Source organism: Zingiber officinale, chromosome 2A (assembly GCF_018446385.1).
Source record: "Zingiber officinale cultivar Zhangliang chromosome 2A, Zo_v1.1, whole genome shotgun sequence".
In the NCBI taxonomy this organism is placed as follows: Eukaryota; Viridiplantae; Streptophyta; class Magnoliopsida; order Zingiberales; family Zingiberaceae; genus Zingiber; species Zingiber officinale.
Genome location: NC_055988.1, coordinates 123072681 through 123095248, shown reverse-complemented (window position 1 = coordinate 123095248; position 22568 = coordinate 123072681). Strand labels below are relative to the sequence as shown.

The window sequence follows — 22568 nt, the reverse complement described above, 5'->3', positions numbered from 1 at the left end:
CAAGGAGGGAGAGAGGAGCCATGGTCGGTCTGTCCAGCGATTCGGCGGCGGCGTCGAGGGGAGGAGAAGGAGAGGAGAGGCGGTCGTCACCGGTGTCGCGAGGAGGAGAGGGAGAAGAGCGGTGGTGGCCGCCGGCTATGGAGCCGGCGAGGAGCATGAGAGGATGAGGAAGAAATCCTTTTCTTCCTATTGGCGGCGGCGGAGAGATCGAACCCAGCCCCTCTTGGCGCTGATGAACAGTGCTCCCTAAAACTCCAAAAACGCTTCACTTGTCAAAAGACCAAACTGCCCCCTCTCCTAATTGCTCCTATGCCATCCACTACATCCGCATCAAGTCCAATTTGGTCTGTAATACCTAGAAAAGGGTCTCAATACTAGGCTCTCCTTATTTCTGGTGGACAAACTAGGTTAACCCCGAACATCATTAGAAAGGAAGAACCCAAAGGCAGACAATACAATCTGAGCTTATAACAAAAATTGTCTTGAGGGAATATTGAATCACACAATGTACATTATTTTTATATAACAAAAATACAGTTAACTTGCAATTGAAACCACTGGCTTGTGAGAAAACTGGAAAAATTCAGAGCTTATTGAACCTAGTAATTTTCATTTTCATTTTCATTTTCCTTTTACTTTTTTATATACATCATAAGGGAGCTTAATGTTTATCTATATTTTATATCTACCATGCCTTGCTTTTTGAGCAGAGTGATTGCCCTTAGTGATATACATTTCACCTTGTATTTAATCATTACACTTCACTTATAGTGTGAGATCAGTATCATCTCCACATTTATCTCCCAGATTCCTGGCAACATCTGAATCCTCCATCATAGGAACATGGTCTCTGTCATGGAAATTTTTGAATTGAATTTTCATATTAGTAATTAAATACCAGATGAAATGTAATCCCTTGATTGTTTTCTTCATGAAATTGCAAAAAATTGCATTTATCATACTTGAATTATTCATATTGATGAATGATTAGTAGTTCTAGCATTTTATCATTCTTGAATTATTCATATTGATGTATTAAGTTTTTACTTGTTTCAGGGTGTTGCAAGCCATTCCGTCAAATGAAGCAATTGATACTGTAGAGGTAATCATATGAATATGTATTTGCTTAGCCTAGTCTTTTCTGTAAATCTCAGTGTCTTTTAACTTAATAGTTGTATGCTTGTGCCACTTTGATGTTCATCACTTCCAACGCTATCCGTTGATAGAAAAATGTTATAGTCAAATTAAATTGTTTCAGATGCTAGCACTTGAATTTGATACCTTGGTCTGATTGTGCAAAGTTTTGTTAAAGAGAATTAGATATTATGGGACATGTATAATGATTTTAGTTCCACATTGAATATTTTAGGTTTCAGATTTTATGTTGTGTCATAATACTATATAACAGGTATTTCATTACACAATAACATCACTACAGTATCATTTTCATCCCATATCACATGGTATCAGAACCCTTTTCTCCTAGGTTTAGGTTTTCCAAAAGACATCCCTTTAGGGGCAGATCATCAATTTTGATGATCAGGGAGGCCATCAATTTCAGCTAAGGGATGGCTACTATTCATCTATTTTACAGTATCTATCTTCTGTCCCCACTCTTTATTTTGGGTTTTGTTTTGATCTTTTCATCTCCTTTGATTATTTTTACTAGCGAACCATTCCTCCGAAATCTCCGATGACTTCTCCAGTTGCTGTGCAAATTTACCAAAAACAGTGCCTCTCTAGCAACCCAGCAATGTAAAGCCCTCTTTGTGTCACCTTCTTTGGCACCACCTCATATTGCGAAGACTGTTCAGCATCTGTGCAGCTCTTTTCTAGTGCTTGGCTCCTTATCAGCTTCTTTGGTATCTCTGAATCTCAACAACGACCTTTTGCCTAGAAAGTTGTTGAACTAACTCTGCACCAAATCTGGCAGATCTGTAGCCTTCTTCAGCTCATCATCCCTGCTCCAGCTCGTGCTTGTACCTTTGTGTTCTCTTCTTCCAACCTTTGCATCCTATCTTCAGAAGAGGCTAGATCCAGCCTCATCTAGGACCTCTTCCCTATTATTCTCTACCATGAATAAGGTCTTGTTGGACTTTTGTTCACTGCTTCTCATCTCCCACCAGATCTGATTCCTGGTCTAAATACAGAGGGAGAGGACGACACCAAAGTTTGTTATTCATTGACAAAGTATTTTGGTATTCAGCATTTAAATCAGTATTTTTCATCAGCATTTTAAGATGACTCCTTGTTTCTGTGTCATTAACACTGGCCCGACACAACTTCAAGTCTTTCTCTTCCAAGCATGCTAGACATCTCTTGCTGCCACCTAAGTAGCTATGAAGATCTTCCTAGCCTACTCTCTCTACCTTCAGCAACAATGGTCATCCTTCCTCTTCTTGCAACATCTATTTGTTGACTGATATCCTCTCAGCCAATTTAGAGACTATATTGAGTGCTTTACTTCTCTGGTTTCTTTGGTCTGCTGTGTGCTATTGTATGTACTGTTGTCAGGAGTAGCAAACTTAAGAAACTTGTCTTCTGGTGTCTTGCTTCATACCTCAGGTGCCCCCAGGACCCTCATCGACTGATTTCCTCTCTTTTTATTTGTTTGTTGCATATAGTTGTGTGCTCCACCACAAGGAAAAGCCCACTCGAGAGACTTGTTCTTGGGGTCTCATTTCACTTTCTCCTTGTTGACATGTCAATTTGACATCAAGACACGAATGCTTGTGTCCTGTCAACTATCTCCTAAGCTTTTTTGCTTGCATGCATGTATAGTTTCACTATTGTTCAATTCTGTTTTTAGGTCTTGTAACAAGTGGGACATAGATAACATCCATGCTCTATCTTGATGGGGCATTAGAGATTAGATATTGAGTCATTTGTATTAGGTTTAGTTCCACATTAAAATGTTTAGGTTTAGGGTTTTAGGTTGAGTCCTATTATACTTCCATGTTTCTTTACACAATAACATCAATACAAGTATCATATTCATCCCATTTTACAGTATTCTATTGGAATTACACTAATGGAACTATAACTTGTACTGTATAGAAATTTCCAAGATCTGCAGGAGCAGGAATTGCTTTGATACTACTGGATTGTTTTTACTTTGTCAAAATTATACTTATAATAGATGTTTGGTTCTACCATTGAGCAGTTAATAACTTACCATGTTGCAATTTTGTTTTGGGATGATATAGGCACATGGGTTATAGATTGAAGTTGTAGGATGTTAGATTGGTCCTCACTCCAATGAATGTCATCTTTTCCTTTTCTATTTTTCTTTTCTACATTCTATACTCAAGGCAAGTTGGATAAGTGAGTGGAAGGTTAAACAAATCTTATTGTATTTCTAAGCATTTGACCTTACATAAGATCCTTATATCTTGCTCCTAATATTTGAAGCATAGCTTGTTGCTGATTGCTATTGTTGTTAACTCATTTTATACTCCGTACTTTTCAGATCCTGAAGGTATTATAGTGTTCAGACTTCAGATTTTATTAAATGCTATCCCGCCCTCTTCTTGATTAGATCTGTTGAATATGATAGCTTAATTATATGGATTGTGATTGATTAGCCCTTGCTTAATTATAAGAATTGTGATTGATTAGCTTGATTGTGATTGATAGGCATAATTACAGGGAGTCTTATGTATATAAATACTGGTGTATTTGATAGAAAAGACAATGAGATATATTTTTCCTATACTACATGGTATCAGAGCAAGGTTAATCCTTCTATGACCAAATTTCAACCGGCTAGATCTCAAGTGTTGTTGGATCGCCGGAGGAGGGGATCAACCGACGTTGTTCTAATCTACTACTACTCAGGTTTCTGTTCCTGAATTCCTCCCGTGATGAAGTTTTCATATTTTAAACCCAATTTGGCTACCACTCTTAAATTGAATGGGACCAACTTTCTCTTGTGGGTTGCCTAGAAGGTTCATTTGAACTATTTCGGGGTCTCACAAGAAGAAGGAACATATTCTGTCCAGCTCTCTCAACCTTAAAGATTTGAAATTGTTGGTGCGGTTAGCACTAACGGTCTAACTCAGATTTTGATGAATGACAAAGTAAGTTAAGTTAGTTTCGTAGTGATCTAACACTTTGATTGAGTGTACAGGCGAAGTCCAACTAGGTCGACGGACTGACCTGATAGTTGGCACGAAGTTCAGGTCAATGGGTTGACCGGATGTCTAGCACGAAATCCAGCTATGTTGATGAGCTGACTTGATAGCTGACACAAAGTCCAGACAGGTCGACGGGCTAACCGGATGTCTGACACGAAGTCCAACTAGGTCGACGGGTTGACCTGATAGTTAACACGAAGTCCAGGTCGACAGGTTGACCGGATGTCTGACAAGTAAGTTAAGGTAAGTCATTGGAGGAGAGTGACTTGGTGAGAATGCTAACTTAGGCGTCGATCTAACTTAGAACCATTTCGGGAATCTAAGTTGAGATCGTGACTAGATTTCAATCTCGGTGAGACGGAATCTAATTACTACTCTATAATTGTGCTAATACTTTGTTTTGCAGGGTAGTATAATTTGCATTTGCCTCGGACGCAACGTGGAGTGCGCTGATTGGCTGGGCCGACATCACGCTCCAGGTGCCCGGAAGGGATCCGGGTGCCCGAAGCTTCCTATATAAGGAGGCCATCACCTGGAGCAAAGCACAACAACTTCTGCTACGATTGCTCTCGTGCGCGTTGCTTCCAAGACGCTCTTGCTACGCTGCGAAGCTTCTCCGACAATCAACGATTTAGTCTTTACTTTCTTGTTGTCGGTAATTTCATTTTGCAAGTTCCTGTACTCATTTCGTAAACATTTTTTCGAATTATTAGTGATTGCCCAACGAAAGCACTCAACAAGTGCGGGTCTTGGAGTAGGAGTTGAGGAAGGTTTCGAACTAAGTAAAATTGGTTCGTGTTAGCATTGTGTCTTTCGTATTTCCGCTACGTACTGGACTCGATTTAATTACGAATTTTTCGAACGCTATTCACCCTCCCCCTCTAGCGTTTTCACGATCCAACAGAAATATTCATATTAGGTTCCAGACGACTGTTTTGTTATAGCTTGGCTCCTCAACAACATGGAGGAGTCCGTGAGCACTAATGTTATGTTCGTGGAAACTGCGAAAGAGATGTGGGATGTCGTACGAGGCATATATTCGAATGACAAGAATGTTTCTCGTGTTTATATGAAAAACTCTTTGCTCTTCGCTAAGACGGTCAATCTGGTAATAACTACTTTGTTGCTCTTAAGGGGGTTGCCGATGAAATTATGTTATACCATCCTCTCTCTTATGACGTTTAGACTCGAAAGAAACTGTAGGAAGAATTCTTGGCCACCAAGTTTCTATCCGTTTTAGATTCAACTCTACGATCAGTTAAGGATAATCTACTAGCAAGTGATAACATTCCCATGTTATCGAATGCTCTGTCTCATATACTTCATGTTCTAACGCCGGTTATTCTCCATCTTTTGACACTTTGGCTATGGTTACTTGTCGTTCCTCTCGGGGCCATAATGGTGGTCGCGGTTGGGGTCACGAATTTGATGCCACTAGGTGTAGTTGCTCCAACCATGCCTCTGAGAAATGTTGGCCAAAGTTTGGTAAGCCTGATTGGGCTAATAGTGCTTCTATTGAACCATCACCAAATGATGATATGGTCTCTATTTCTCGTACTAAATATGAGAAATTACTTCGTTCTTCTACTTCCCAACAAAATGGTGTTGCTGAACCCAAACATTGTCATATTTTAGACGTAGTTCGTATATGTCACATGTCCCTAAGTATTTATGGGGTGATGCTATTCTCACAACTTGTTTCCTCATAAATAGGATATCGTCTAGTGTGTTACATGGAGATATCCCATTCTGATGTCTCTATTTTGTCTGTGCCCCCTCACGTATTTGGTTGTGTTTGTTTTGTTCATGATTTACTCCTGACTTGGATAAATTGTCTCCTCGCTCCATTAAATGCATCTTGCTTGGATACTCTCATAGATGGAAAGGATATCGTTGTCTTGATCCACTCACAAAATGCAGTTATAGTTGTGCTGATGTTACGTTTTTTGAGTCACAATCATACTTTTTGCCCCATCTTGCTTGGTCACGGGATACATTAGCTCCTCCATTACTAATCCCATTGATCCGGTGGCAAGACCGGGGGGCCCTCATAAGGGAAAGTCCGACAACACGTGGAGATCGGTAGTCAATGGGGGGATCAATCCCCTGGACTCGAGGAGCGGGCAGGACATGCCGAGCACCAGGCAATGACCCTTACCCGAAAGGACAACCATCCGGCCGGGCGCCAAGGAAGGAAGGAGCATAGAGCCGAGCGGATAATCTGTTCGGCCGCGAGACGACGCTCGGCCAGGGTCTCAGGCGATACGAGCCGAGCGGAAGGACGACCCTCAGTCTTCCTGGACGGGCGACTACCTACGTCAGACCAAAGACGAGCGCTCTGGCCGAGCGACTGGATGGTCGATCCGAGAAGAGGAAGTCAAAGAGTAGAGGACAGTGTGGACGCCATCTCAGTAACCCCTGTTGCTGACAACAGGCATGTTCGAAGATTAAACCATACGCAGTATGGTGCGATCGAATGTGCTGCTGTCCCATCAAGGAGACGCTCAGACTGTAGCGGCATGGAGTCAAACATGCTCTTCTGACAAGCCCATGCTGCGGCATGGGGTATGACACGTGTACACCTCGGGTTCTGTGCACCAAGCTCCCGTGGCTCTATATAAACGCCATTAGACTTCATCTGAGGTATGCAATCTGAGATCCCTGGAGCCACCTTCTTGCTATTCGTTTTTCTAACTTGAGCGTCGGAGGGTCGTCGCCGGGAACCCCTTCCCGGCCCGACTTCTTTGCAGGATCGCTGGAAATTCGCACCAGCCGTCAAAGATCCACGTCAGCGACCGGAGAGCGCCACGCACCCAGCGTCCGTTGACTCAGCTTTCGGACAGGATCAATTTGGCGCCGTATGTGGGAACGCTCCTGCATCCGATCGGAAGCAATGGACGAAGCTGGACGACAGCACACGGTGACGCTTTTCACGGAGGAACTCGACGCTCTAATCGAGTCGAGGGCCGCTAAGCTTGTGGAACAAAAACAGAAGGCACAAGCCGAGCGGCCCGAGCAGCAGGCAACATCAGCATCTGGTGGCCGAGCGGAAGCACCACCAGCCACAGTTCCATTCCATCGGGCTCTATTCCGCACTCCTGAAGCCGCAGCAGTTAATCGTGATCGAGGATCATCCTCAGATGAAGTACCAAGACGAGACAGTAGAAAAGGCAAAGCCCCCCGAGCAGATGCCTCTCCCGAACGGATCAACTGTCAATTCTCAGAGGCTATTCTACAAGACCCTCTGCCAAAGCACTATGTGCCCCCGGCGATCGGTGAATACAATGGAACCACCGATCCGGATGATCATTTGGGTAAATTCGATAACACGGCTACTCTCCACCAATATACAGATGGAGTGAAGTGTCGGGTTTTTCTTACCACCCTCTCGGGATCGGCCCAACGATGGTTTCGAAGACTGCCGGACGGATCTATCTCAAGTTTCAAAGACTTCCGAACGGCCTTCCTTCACCATTTTGCAAGCAGTCGGCGCTATCAGAAGACTAGTGTTAGTCTGTTTGCCATCAAACAAGAAGCCCGCGAATCGCTTCGAGCTTACATCCAGCGGTTCAATAGGGTGGCTATGGACATTCCTACAGCCACCTCGGAGACCATGATGAATGCCTTCACACAGGACGGGTTCTTCCGTTCGCTCATTCGGAAGCCGCCCGAGATTCGACCACATGCTATAAAGCCAATACATCAACGTGGAGGAAGCCCAAGCGGCACGAAGAAAGGAAACTCCAACCGAGCGGGCTCACCCTGCCGAGCGGAAGCCGCACACCGCTCTCAGCCGCCAAGAGGACCGAGGGTCGAAGCAATCCGCTCCCCCCATGTGAGGTCCCACGTGCAAGAGGTAGATGCCGCACTGCCCAAGAAAAAGAAGAAATGGACCCCGATGTTTTGCTCCTTCCACCGGACGGACACACATAACACCAGAGATTGCCGGAGTCTTCCTCTAATCGCCCACCCCATCCCTCGGAGTGGCGGCCGTCGATCGCCATCAGTTGACAGGCGACAGAGGCCTAGTGAAACCGATCGGACGATAGTCGACAGGCGACAACAGCCGACTCCCGAACGACACCACACTCCTAGGCGTGAGAATCCCCAGATGTCTAGGGAGCGGCCCCGACCGTCCGCTCGGGAAGAAGAAAATAAAAGTAATACTTCCCGAGGCGAGATCAACATTATAGCTGGCGGGCCGACCGGGGGTGACTCTAACCGAGCAAGGAAGGCGAGCGTCCGACAGCTCCAGATCCATGCAGTCGGCTGCAGCCAAGAGCGTGCGAACGGACTTGAAATCAGTTTCGGGCCCAAGGACTTGGAAGGAGTTGAAGTGCCCCACGACGACACTCTGCTCATCAAAGCGGTAATAGCCAACTACACTATTCACCGCATTTTTATCGACACAGGAAGCTCGGTCAATATCATATTCAAAAAGGCCTTCGATCAACTACAAATTGATCGAGCCGGTTCTTGCCATGACAACCCTCTACGGGTTTAGCGATGAAGTCCCGCCGTCGGACAAATCCCCGGCTATCTCATCTGGAGAGGAGCGCCGGGAGGACGGACAAAGAACTTCGTGGTGGTCGACTCTCCCTCGTCATACAACGTCATTTTGGGACGACCGTGAGTTCGAAAGCGGTATCTCCACCTTCACCGAAAATCAAGTTTCCGTTGAAGACAAAGTGGGAGAAGTACGAGGAGATCAACTAGCGGCTCGGCGATGCTACGTCGAGATGGTCCGAGCGAAGCCAATTCCGCTCGGAAGTCGCGACGGATCGAGGTGAACGCTATAACTGAAAAATCTCCTCTTTAGTTTATGAAGAAAAGAGGAAGTGCAGATTCATCGAGCCAGGCAACGGCGTTCGTTGCGTCCGACACGGAGGCAAGCCGAAAGCGAGTGATCAAATGCCTCGGGAAATCGATGTCTTCGTCTGGTCGTTTGCCTTGCCTGAATTTCGCCAGCATAAGCAGACGTAGCTACATGTCCGACCGGACGCTCGGCGGTGAGCGGAGAAAAAGGTTCGACTCGAGCAGATGCCATCATCGGCGGAGGTTGAGAAGCTCGGGAGGCCGTATCATGCGAGGTCAGTCCAGGAGTTGGTGGCGAACGTAGTATTAGTCTCCAAGCCGCAACAAGTGGAGTGTCGTAGATTTTGGGATCTCAAGCTTGCGAAGACTTTTATCCTCTGCGCGGATCGATCAATGGTGGACTCCACGCAGTGCGATATGTATGCTCGACGCTTACCGGGCTATCATCAGTGACACTCGCCGTGATGATCGAAAAAGTCGGCCGTTACGGTAGGCGGCTTTATTGCTATAATGTGATGCCGTTCGGATTGAAGAACGCGGGAGTCACATATCAACGTCTGATGAACAAAGTGTTCAAAGAGCAGATCGGGTGAAATCTGGAAGTATACGTGGACGACATTCTCATCAAGTCCGTCCGAGCGGCCGATCTCTTCGAAGACATGGAGGAAACTTTCCGAACGTTACGGAAATATGGAGTCAAGCTAAACCCTCAGAAGTGCCTGTTCGGAGCAAAAGGAGGGCGTTTCTTGGGTTACATAGTGACTGAGCGGGGTATCGAAGCAAATCCCAGCAAGGTGAAAGCTCTGCAAGATATGCCGCCTCCGAGAAATATGAGGGAAGTGCAGCGTTTGACAGGCCGGATAACTGCTCTATCCAGATTCATCTCCAAGACGGCCGATCGGAGCCTTCCTTTTTTCAAAATCTTGCGCAAGGCCACTAAGTTTCACTGGGACGAAGAGTGCGATCGGTCGTTCGAAGATTTGAAGGCATATTTGAACTCTCTCCCAGTACTAGCCAAGCCGGCTGCAGGTGAGCCACTTTGTATCTACTTATCTTCAACCGAGCAAGTTGTCGGCTCGACACTAGTAAGGGCGAGTGGAGAAGAGTCTGTATATTTTCTGAGTCATATTTTAAAAGATACTGAATCTCGCTACACTGGGCTCGAGAAGCTGGCTTTCGCTTTGGTCCTCGCCGCTCGGCGCCTTCGTCCATACTTCCTGGCGCATACCATCATTGTCAAAACCAATAGCCCGCTGGGACGAGTATTACTGAATCTAGAAGCGTCCGGACGGCTTATTAAGTGGACAACGGAGTTGAGTGAATTCGACATTCAATATCAACCCCGCTCGGCAATCAAAGCGCAGTCCTTAGTAGATTTTGTGACTGAGGTGCAGAATTCAGAGCCGGAAGCTATGTGGAAAATATTTGTGGACGGATCATCCACTCGGCTTGGAAGCGGGATTGGAGTACTGCTGCTCTCTCCCCAAGAAGAAAAGATGCACTTATCCGTCAAATTTGGATTATAGAGCTCAAACAATGAAGAGTATGAAGCCTTATAGCGGTTTTGACGACTCGGACGTATGGGAGCCGGACGGTGACTATACATTCAGATTCTCGGTTGGCGTTCAATCTCTCCGGTACTTTTGAGATTAACAACGCTCGGCTCGAACTTTCGCCGAAGCCTTGCTTCAAAAGCGCCAATTTCGGAGATCATTATCGAAGATACCCCGGCGGAAAACTAAGCGGCGATGAGTTAGCCCAAGCTCATGACTCAATAACACCGGTCGCCATCCAGCAGCCAATTGAACAAGTCTGTTGGTGTCTCATGTCGACCGGATGGAGGGCCTCTCGTTTCAAGCGTGGCGGACACCCATCGTGGAGTTTCTCCCCGGGTGCTACCGTCCGATCGAGATGAGGCCCAGCTATTAAGGAGGAGAGTCGGTCGGTTCACACTCATGGGAGACCAATTCTATAAGCTTGCCAGAAATCATCCTAACGTGAGCTCGGAGGGCATTGGCAGGACCCTCTCCCTAGTTTTTGGTCACTAACGCTTTATTTGATTGTCGAATTCTGTGCAGGATTATTCATAGAAAGGTATCATAATTTCTCTTCGCGTTCGTCAATAGAAAATGGATCTCCAAATTTTCTTTGCGATTCGATGGAATGGATGGTGAAGGAACGGCTGGCTTGGTTCGGTTGATGTTAGCGTTTTGGGTGGACGCAATAAAGATCAACAGATGGTCAAGAAATTTATCTGGCAACATATCATCTGCCGGTTCGGCATCCCCCGTCAACTTGTTTCAGACAACGGGCGGCAATTCACAGGAAAGTTGCTCGAAGATTGGTGCAAGAGCTATGACATTGAGCAACATTTCACGTCCGTGGCATACCCCCAAAGCAATGGTCAATCCGAAGTAGCCAATCGGGAAATTCTTCGCATTTTGCGCGCTCGGCTCGACCATCTGGGAGGAAGTTGGGTGGATGAGGTGCCAGGTGTCCTGTGGGCCATCCGAACGACCCCAAAGGAAGGAACGGGCGTTACGCCTTTCCATCTGGTGTACGGCGGCGAAGCGGTGATTCCTGTTGAAGTCGGCGTCGAGTCCGCCCGGATCCAGAATTATGATGATGACAACGCCTTGATACCAAAATGTGCGGAAACGCGCTTCTTTTCAAATAACTTAGATAATGTACCCAAAGAGAAAGTACAGGACTAAATTACAAGAAAAGGAAAAACTGAAAGGCTTAAGGATTAAGACTTACAAGACTTCAAACTTCTCAAAGTAGAACTTGTACCGGAACTCGGTGTGTGTTCTGCAATAAGCTAACTAGGGGATTATATAGAAGAGAGAAAGAGAAGGATAGACATGAGCTGAGTGCACATGTGGGCCTCATCAGCACTCACGAGCATCCTTTCCTATTCTTCTTTCTTATCCCTTACAGACTTTACAGCACAGCTTACATTACTTTACAACTAAGGCTAGATTCCTTTTGGACGGCTCCCCGAGGCTCAATCCATTGAATGGGAATCTGCTTTTATTAAAGTAGATCGTTTGGATTTTTGGGCTCACCACGCTCCATTATTGTGGTGTGTCTCTGTCTTTTATGGTGGTGTGTCCACCATCTGCTGAGTGATGTCTTGTAATTGCAGAAAAGCATTGAATAAAGATGTCTTTACAGCTGTGACGCTGGGTAAGGCATCTTTAAAGTATAGTCCTTTATGATGTTCTCCTCGGATACTGAAATCGGCTTCTTTGATATCATGGATAAGCTTGAGCTCGAGGAGGTTGTGAATGAGCTGGTCTGCAACTGTCTTTTCAATGTCGGCAAGGTGTCTTCTGGCATCTTCCTCATGGATAGTGCACACCCATGGGCCACGGCTACAGGATACTTCCTTGTACTGAGCGAGAAAGTGATAAGGCTCTCCAGATGTGAAGCTGCCTTGTTGTTGGGCTTGGCCTGCAACTGCTGGAGTGCTCCCTCCCATTGTTGAATAATTGATTCTTCTTCGCTTGTTAGGGTCCATGGACCTGAAATGAAAGAAACCAAACGGGATAGAGTGTCAGCTAAGGTATTGTCTTTACCTTCTATATGTTGGAAGGTAACAGGAATGCCCAGCCCAGTAATAAAGTCCGTGAAGGCTATCCATCGGACTCTTGAAGGCTTATTTTGTGCAGATTTATTGAAGAAGCTTATGATAGCCTGGCAATCAGTTCTAATAAGAAGCTCTTCCTTGTCAAGATAATAAATCTTGAAACTATTCATACAATTCATGATAGCATGAATCTCTGCATCAATGGTAGATTTGAGTGGGGAAAATTTTCCGCTAGCATAAGCACTAATTAACTCTGCGGATTTTGGATCATACTTCTGAGGCTTCCATTTTAAAACTCCTCCCCATCCTTCCATACACCCATCTGATTCAATAATAATGTAGCACCTCTCAGGAGGTATTGCCAGATCTGGAAGGTCTTTAATTATTGCCTTTACCTTGTCCACCAGGGCCCAATCCTGAGTATTCATACGTTTCTCCCCATTAGGAGATGTCTTTGAATATAGAGGGCCAAGAATTTTTCCAAGATTCGGAATGTAAGAACGAGCATAATTTAAGATCCCTAGCCAAGATCTTAATCCTCTGGTGGTCTGTAAGTCCTCATTATTGAAATTGGCTACCTTTGAAATAATATGAGATTGAAGTTTGATTTTAGAATTCCCAATAGTTGCTCCAAGAAATTCTATGGTAGGGCTGCCAATCTTCATTTTTGTTGGGCTCAATATCAGCCCATTCTTCTTACAAATATTAAGAAGAACCTTCAAATGTTCTCTATGCTGCTCCTCAGTCTCTGAATATACAAGAATATCATCAATATAGACGGCTATAAAATCTTCAGTACCTTTGAAGCAGCTGTCCATTTTGCGTTGGAAAATTGCAGGAGCATTTTTAAGTCCGAAGGGCATTACTAACCATTCAAAAAGCCTATCAGGTACCCAGAAAGCAATCCATGGTATGGAATCAGGGTCCATAGCTACTTGATGAAATCCACTTTTGAGGTCGAACTTAGGAAATATTTTACTTCTCCCAACTTTATGTATAATAGTATTAATACCTGGAAGACTGTACTGGTCTTTGTGGGTATTATCATTCAACCTCTTGTAGTTGAAAACCATTCTTTCTTTTCCTTTGGATTCCTTCCCAGTTTTGGGGTCCACCGTCGTACCTGAATAGACAATAATCGCAGTTGTTCTATGACGACTGTTACTTGGTCTTATCACCTTTAGATCCAGCAGCGCTTTAATATGCTTTCTAAAGGAATCCTGCATTTGGGGGGTGACGTGCTTGAGTGGCCTGTCTTCAATAATTAAATCTGGATTTTTGATCTCCAGTTTACAGGTCACTAAATTTGACTTCCAGTACTTCATTGGATCATCCCCAATGTAACCTGTATCTGTTAATTCTGAAATCATATCTTGTAGGTGCTGACCTGGTTGCCATATGCATACTTGCTCCTGAATTTGATTATACTCTTCTTCGTCTAATTCCAGTTCTTCAATCATAGGAGCTGCAGGAACAACTTGTTGAGTTTGAATAGTTGTAACATTTTTATAAAATGTTACCTCATTTCCTTCAATACGAACTCCTCCATGCATGGCTCGAATAAAGTTGCACCCAAGGATCATTGTGATATTTCCTCCCAGTGTTAATGGAAAAGCATAAGTATAGGGTATTCTGAACTGATGTTCCCCTATCTTCATGTTTCCATATTTTAACTTCTTATTGGCTGTTGTCTTGGAGTTTATGCCACTGAAATTTACAACAAAAGTGTTATCTTCAATAGCTTGAGGAGGTATTAATACCTGATCAATGCAGCATGTAGTGGCTCCAGTGTCCAGAATTGCATTAACTTTAAAATTTTCGACTCCTGGAATAATAAGTTCTACAACCAAGTTAAAGAGACCATTTATTTTTGATCTTGGTTGTTTTGCCTCTTCTATGGAGAATACCTTTTCTCTGCCTGAGTCAATAAGGACATGTACCTCTTCTTCTTCAATTTCTTCCTCAGGATTAACAAATTCTTTGTCTTCTTAGTAAATCTTTGTTCTCCAATTCTAGGCGATCAACTTTGAAATGAAGCTCTTCATTCTCAGTACAAACTTCTAGTATATTGGCATTATGAATACGGATCAGCTCTTCTTTTTCAGTAGCAAATTCTTTCTTAAGTGTTTCTTTCTGTATTTCTGCCAATAATTTCGTACTAGCTAGTTCTTGCTTCAATCTTTCAATTTCAGCGGTTGACCATGTGATGTAATTTTGTTGCTCTTGAAGTAAAGTATTTGGAGAGAAGGGAGTTGGCACTGACCTTTCTATTGGTATGCTCATATCAAAGTAATTTCTTGTACACATACCACATGAAGTTATGCGGCAAGTACTACAGTGCATACGATGTTTCCTCATGGTTTCCCTTTTGCAGCACGTACATCTCTGATACGGGGAGGCTATGTCTTCATTAATCTCCCATATATGATCACAATCATGCTGAGCTTTGGATATTTTTACCATCGGTTGCCACCCTTCTGTTTTTCCTATCATGTAGGAATTTGTTTGTTCTATAAAAACGAATAGAAATTCTTGTTTAAGAACAGAATTCACCTGGTGATCTTCTCCTTCAGATATACTGAATATGGCATCTGAGACTTCATCCCCTTCTTGTACAGATAATATCTCATAGTCTTCTGGGATTTCTAGTCCTTCAAATAAAGCCACTCTCTTTGTATTTTTAAATTCCTTCGGGCAATCTCGTGCAAAATGGCCTTCTTCTCCACACAGAAAACAGAAGGACTAGAAATTGCCATTCAAAGAGAGAAGAAGGACTAGAAATTGCCTTCTAGTCCTTCTGTTTTCTGTGTGGAGAAGAAGGCCATTTTGCACGAGATTGCCCGAAGGAATTTAAAAATACAAAGAGAGTGGCTTTATTTGAAGGACTAGAAATCCCAGAAGACTATGAGATATTATCTGTACAAGAAGGGGATGAAGTCTCAGATGCCATATTCAGTATATCTGAAGGAGAAGATCACCAGGTGAATTCTGTTCTTAAACAAGAATTTCTATTCGTTTTTATAGAACAAACAAATTCCTACATGATAGGAAAAACAGAAGGGTGGCAACCGATGGTAAAAATATCCAAAGCTCAGCATGATTGTGATCATATATGGGAGATTAATGAAGACATAGCCTCCCCGTATCAGAGATGTACGTGCTGCAAAAGGGAAACCATGAGGAAACATCGTATGCACTGTAGTACTTGCCGCATAACTTCATGTGGTATGTGTACAAGAAATTACTTTGATATGAGCATACCAATAGAAAGGTCAGTGCCAACTCCCTTCTCTCCAAATACTTTACTTCAAGAGCAACAAAATTACATCACATGGTCAACAGCTGAAATTGAAAGATTGAAGCAAGAACTAGCTAGTACGAAATTATTGGCAGAAATACAGAAAGAAACACTTAAGAAAGAATTTGCTACTGAAAAAGAAGAGCTGATCCGTATTCATAATGCCAATATACTAGAAGTTTGTACTGAGAATGAAGAGCTTCATTTCAAAGTTGATCGCCTAGAATTGGAGAACAAAGATTTACTAAGAAGACAAAGAATTTGTTAATCCTGAGGAAGAAATTGAAGAAGAAGAGGTACATGTCCTTATTGACTCAGGCAGAGAAAAGGTATTCTCCATAGAAGAGGCAAAACAACCAAGATCAAAAATAAATGGTCTCTTTAACTTGGTTGTAGAACTTATTATTCCAGGAGTCGAAAATTTTAAAGTTAATGCAATTCTGGACACTGGAGCCACTACATGCTGCATTGATCAGGTATTAATACCTCCTCAAGCTATTGAAGATAACACTTTTGTTGTAAATTTCAGTGGCATAAACTCCAAGACAACAGCCAATAAGAAGTTAAAATATGGAAACATGAAGATAGGGGAACATCAGTTCAGAATACCCTATACTTATGCTTTTCCATTAACACTGGGAGGAAATATCACAATGATCCTTGGGTGCAACTTTATTCGAGCCATGCATGGAGGAGTTCGTATTGAAGGAAATGAGGTAACATTTTATAAAAATGTTACAACTATTCAAACTCAACAAGTTGTTCCTGCAGCTCCTATGATTGAAGAACTGGAATTAGACGAAGAAGAGTATAATCAAATTCAGGAGCAAGTATGCATATGGCAACCAGGTCAGCACCTACAAGATATGATTTCAGAATTAACAGATACAGGTTACATTGGGGATGATCCAATGAAGTACTGGAAGTCAAATTTAGTGACCTGTAAACTGGAGATCAAAAATCCAGATTTAATTATTGAAGACAGGCCACTCAAGCACGTCACCCCCCAAATGCAGGATTCCTTTAGAAAGCATATTAAAGCGCTGCTGGATCTAAAGGTGATAAGACCAAGTAACAGTCGTCATAGAACAACTGCGATTATTGTCTATTCAGGTACGACGGTGGACCCCAAAACTGGGAAGGAATCCAAAGGAAAAGAAAGAATGGTTTTCAACTACAAGAGGTTGAATGATAATACCCACAAAGACCAGTACAGTCTTCCAGGTATTAATACTATTATACATAAAGTTGGGAGAAGTAAAATATTTTCTAAGTTCGACCTCAAAAGTGGATTTCATCAAGTAGCTATGGACCCTGATTCCATACCATGGACTGCTTTCTGGGTACCTGATGGGCTTTTTGAATGGTTAGTAATGCCCTTCGGACTTAAAAATGCTCCTGCAATTTTCCAACGCAAAATGGACAGCTGCTTCAAAGGTACTGAAGATTTTATAGCCGTCTATATTGATGATATTCTTGTATATTCAGAGACTGAGGAGCAGCATAGAGAACATTTGAAGGTTCTTCTTAATATTTGTAAGAAGAATGGGCTGATATTGAGCCCAACAAAAATGAAGATTGGCAGCCCTACCATAGAATTTCTTGGAGCAACTATTGGGAATTCTAAAATCAAACTTCAATCTCATATTATTTCAAAGGTAGCCAATTTCAATAATGAGGACTTACAGACCACCAGAGGATTAAGATCTTGGCTAGGGATCTTAAATTATGCTCGTTCTTACATTCCGAATCTTGGAAAAATTCTTGGCCCTCTATATTCAAAGACATCTCCTAATGGGGAGAAACGTATGAATACTCAGGATTGGGCCCTGGTGGACAAGGTAAAGGCAATAATTAAAGACCTTCCAGATCTGGCAATACCTCCTGAGAGGTGCTACATTATTATTGAATCAGATGGGTGTATGGAAGGATGGGGAGGAGTTTTAAAATGGAAGCCTCAGAAGTATGATCCAAAATCCGCAGAGTTAATTAGTGCTTATGCTAGCGGAAAATTTTCCCCACTCAAATCTACCATTGATGCAGAGATTCATGCTATCATGAATTGTATGAATAGTTTCAAGATTTATTATCTTGACAAGGAAGAGCTTCTTATTAGAACTGATTGCCAGGCTATCATAAGCTTCTTCAATAAATCTGCACAAAATAAGCCTTCAAGAGTCCGATGGATAGCCTTCACGGACTTTATTACTGGGCTGGGCATTCCTGTTACCTTCCAACATATAGAAGGTAAAGACAATACCTTAGCTGACACTCTATCCCGTTTGATTTCTTTCATTTCAGGTCCATGGACCCTAACAAGCGAAGAAGAATCAATTATTCAACAATGGGAGGGAGCACTCCAGCAGTTGCAGGCCAAGCCCAACAACAAGGCAGCTTCACATCTGGAGAGCCTTATCACTTTCTGGCTCAGTACAAGGAAGTATCCTGTAGCCGTGGCCCATGGGTGTGCACTATCCATGAGCTCCGACGTTAAACATCGAGAGACGAGCCGGCGTCTATAAACCCTCCGAGCGGAAGACCGTCGAACTCCGACGTTAAACATCGAGAGACGAGCCGGCGTCTATAAACCCTCCGAGCGGAAGACCGTCGAGCTCCGACGTTAAACATCGAGAGACGAGCCGGCGTCTATAAACCCTCCGAGCGGAAGACCGTCGAGCTCCGACGTTAAAAATCGAGAGACGCGTCGGCGTCTATAAACCTTCCGATCGGTAGATCGATGAGCTCAGACGGTAAAAATCGATGTTGAAAGGAGGGCAACCAGAGTCTATAATGCCGCTAACGGGTAACGTCCTGCGTGATCCTCGGTTGTAAAGGCCGACCCATGATCGGGCCTGCCGATAAGGCGAGAATAAAAGCAACGTGTGGTCGAGCGGCTCCCTTATAAAATATATTTGGCGCAAGAAAATTAGGACCGAGGCAAAAGTTAAAGATTTGATGCTGGTCGAACAAACAAATAACAAAAGAAGAGAATTCATTTGTGCCGAACAGAGGAAAGACAAAATTTATAATAGTATTCGCCCCGAACGACCAGCTTACAAAAGACAGCGAACACTTAAAGAAAGTTCATAAATCCTTCATTCACTATCATCAAAAGTAAAGAGAGAATCAGGGATGGAGCTCATCATGACCGCCAGGATCTTGAGGATTGATAGCTCGGTTAATCGGTCTTGAGATATTCATCGCCACCTTGATCGCCTCTTGAAAGTCAAGGACAACTTGTCAACGAACCTTCGATTCATCAAACGCAGACGAAAGCTTTGCGCACCTCCGCCGATCGGCCAGTTCCCGTCTTGATACTCTTTAAGAGTAGCTTGGAAGAGTCGAGGGCAGCTTGAAGATCTTGCAAGCCCCTTCCGTTTAGCTTTGGTCGTGCGCCCTCCGTTCGTGATCGGTGGGCGTCAACTCTTTCGCGCCGCTCTAGCCCCGGTTCTCCACCTTCGTGGTCCGTGTCGTCGATGGCTTGCGCCACGGGTGGTTGCGGTCTTTATCTCCTTATCTCGTTGCTTGACGAGCTTGGCGGGCCACCTCTCGGCGGATCGAGGACTTACCCTCGGCAGTTTGGCCTTCTCAGGCGGTAGTTGATTGTCTGCTTTCTCCAGGGCTTTGAGCTTTTTTTCGTCCTCCGATTCGGCTAAGCGGTTCTTGATAGCAATCTGCTCCACCCAGTTCTATGACGGATATGAACAATCGGCTTCAATCAGTAACCAAGGTAAAAACATACCCGGTGCTTTGTTGTAGATTGCTATCGCTGGCCATGAGTCGTAAGTCCGATCTGGTCGGCGTCCTCGAGCTTTGGCGAGAGGACCCGTAAGGGTGATCTGTTGCTCGGGGACCAATCGGCAGCTGCTAAGTATTCCTCCGATGGAAAGCGCGGGGCGGTCTTTATCAATCTCGGGCGCTCGGATCACCACAGGGACGGCGGCTTTTCCGGCTCACTGTGGAGAAAGAAGGGCCAGTGATCATCGGGAGGCAGCGTGGTTCGGGAGGAGGAGGCGACACCTCGGAGGTAGCCATTGGAGGCCGAGTGGCGTGGGGTACTCTCTGGAGGCCTCTGGATAGCACCCATCGCCCCTCGGGCGGCGTTCGTCGGGGTGGGAGACTCGCCTCACGCTTCCAGTGGCGGGCTTCGTCGGCGGCCCTCCCTGGGCTTGAGTGGGGGCTATATCGCCCATGACCTCGTGAGAGGTAGAAGCGTCTAAGGCTTGAGACAATCGAGTCCCTCACCTCTCCGTGTAGGCAGAAGGCCTAAGGCCCCAGCTCGGCGACCTCCTATTCTTGGGCTGGATCTCAACTCTCACGCTCGGTAGCCTTGGCGCCACCATGACCGGTTGAGGCGAAGAATAAATCGGTTAAACGAAAGGGGCGATAAGAGAACTTACTCGTGCTGCGGGCTGGAATGGTGGACAAGCCGAATATATACATCACTCCGAAGGGCGACATCGATGTGTAGCGTTGGCCGACCAATGGTCGGTGCGGTAGGCGGATCGCCCTAAACTTGCGAGCTCGGTTGCTGGCATCGTCTGCCGTTTGATTCGGAAGGCGGTGGCTCGAAGCGCATATAGAAAAATGCTCCTTCGGTGTTTGTTGGAGGCGGCGTATCGAAAAGAACAAAACCTATCCTAGATTGGAAAACGAAACTCGGCTTGCTTAGGATAGTAGAAGTAGTGAAAACTTTGGGGTCGAGGAATGTCGTTCGGTTTAAAGAATACTACCACATATCAAAGAGTTCCTAACTGGCCGAGCGGGATGCGAAAATAGTTGCACACTTGTAAGAAAAACTTATGTGGAGGAAAGCGTAGCCCGGCTAAAAATTGGTCTCGAAAAAAGAGGACGGTGCCGGGCGGCGTTTAATGAGGCCGGTCGGCGGGGGTAGCTAATACTATGTGGTGGTCGGCAGGGAGTTCATAGGTTCGAGCGAGGCGCAGTGCGTCCTCCTCGTTAAACCGACTCTCCATGGTCATGTACCAAAGACCAGGAGCGCCGGCGGTCGGTTGGGAAGTGCTAGTCATGGTCGAAAGTAAAAAAGAAATGCGGGACGAAAAGGAAAGGGAAATAAAACAAGGAATGAAGGTGGCAGAATGAAAGAGGCAACCGACAGGAAGAAAAGGGAAGAGAAAGCGAGGAAAAGAAGGGCTTACGAGCAAAAGGATGGTCGCAAGGGGCCTCGGGGTCGTCGGAGAGTTGAGAAGTGAGGTCGCCGGAGAAGAAAGAGCAGCGGGGCGTCGGGGATCGATAAAGCAGAAATGCGGCGGAGAAGAGAGGTCCCGAGCTTTATAACGCCGGCTTCGAGCAGCCTCCACCGTCCGATTCAGGTCGTAAAGAACGAGGCCATCATCCAGCCGTTCATTTCAAACGGTGACTGTCCCATCAGAAGTAAGGCCAGCACCGTACGATGACGATAGCGGGAGCGCCACGTGTCAACGAGACACAGGGCGCATTTAATGAGCGCCTGTCACTGCACGCAGCGAGCGTGCAACAAGCGTAAACGCCGACCCGGTAATAGAGCCGAACGGACTTGACAGAGAATATAAGCCGAGCGGATGAGCATTCCCCAGCCCGGCCGAGCGGCCTAGTGCGGCGGCCCTTACTCAATCAAGTCGGCAGTCCAGTCAGTCGGACTCCGCCTCCTTCGACTAGACTTGAAGGGGAGGCAAGTGATCCGGTGGCAAGACCGGGGGGCCCTCATAAGGGAAAGTCCGACAACACGTGGAGATCGGTAGTCAATGGGGGGATCAACCCCCTGGACTCGAGGAGCGGGCAGGACATGCCAAGCACCAGGCAATGGCCCTTACCCGAAAGGACAACCATCTGGCCGGGCGCCAAGGAAGGAAGGAGCATAGAGCCGAGCGGATAATCCGTTCGGCCGCGAGACGACGCACGAATGAAGGCCAAGCCGTTTGCCCGCTCGGCCAGGGTCTCAGGCGATACGAGCCGAGCGGAAGGACGACCCTCAGTCTTCCTGGACGGGCGACTACCTACGTCAGACCAAAGACGAGCGCTCTGGCCGAGCGGCTGGATGGTCGATCCGAGAAGAGGAAGTCAAAGAGTAGAGGACAGTGTGGACGTCATCTCAGTAACCCCAGACGCTCAGACTGTAGCGGCATGGAGTCAAACATGCTCTTCTGACAAGCCCATGCTGCGGCATGGGGTATGACACGTGTACACCTCGGGTTGTGTGCACCAAGCTCCCGTGGCTCTATATAAACGTCATTAGACTTCATCAGAGGTATGCAATCTGAGATCCCTGGAGCCACCTTCTTGCTATTCGTTTTTCTGACTTGAGCGTCGGAGGGTCGTCGCTGGGAACCCCTTCCCGGCCCGACTTCTTTGCAGGATCGTCGGAAGTTCGCACCAGCCGTCAAAGATCCACGTCAGCGACTGGAGAGCGCCACGCACCCAGCGTCCGTTGACTCAGCTTTCGGACAGGATCACCCATCATCTATGTCTCCCACTACAAATACTCCGTCTCCCAAACCATTGCAAGTGTACGAGGCGTTCTCGGCCAGAATTTGCCTCATGTCCCATGCCTCCTCTTCCTGCAGCTCTTGATGCTCCTTGCCCCTCCGATATTGATCTGTTAATTGTTGTTCGTAAAAGTATTCGTTCTTGCACTACCCATCCTTTATCTAACCATATCTCGTTTGATTACTTGGGTCCTGCTTTCTGTGCTTGTGTTGTTTCTCTCTCATCTACAAAAGTTTCGACT

At 45.4% G+C, this 22568-nt stretch overlaps 1 protein-coding gene across 4 annotated transcripts in view; it reads left to right on the top strand.

Moving 5' to 3' along the window:
- The window catches only part of LOC122042167 (actin-related protein 9-like), a 44492-nt gene that overhangs the window by 17127 nt on the left and 4797 nt on the right, over positions 1 to 22568 (top strand). For all 4 annotated transcript variants that reach the window (XR_006129172.1, XM_042602146.1, XM_042602145.1 and 1 more), the window contains exon 18: positions 1057 to 1102. Coding sequence is in view for 3 of the 4 variants with exons in the window: in XM_042602146.1 (XP_042458080.1) it covers positions 1057 to 1102 (46 nt within the window). In the remaining variant the exon portion in view is untranslated. The remainder of the gene's footprint in view (positions 1 to 1056; positions 1103 to 22568) is intronic.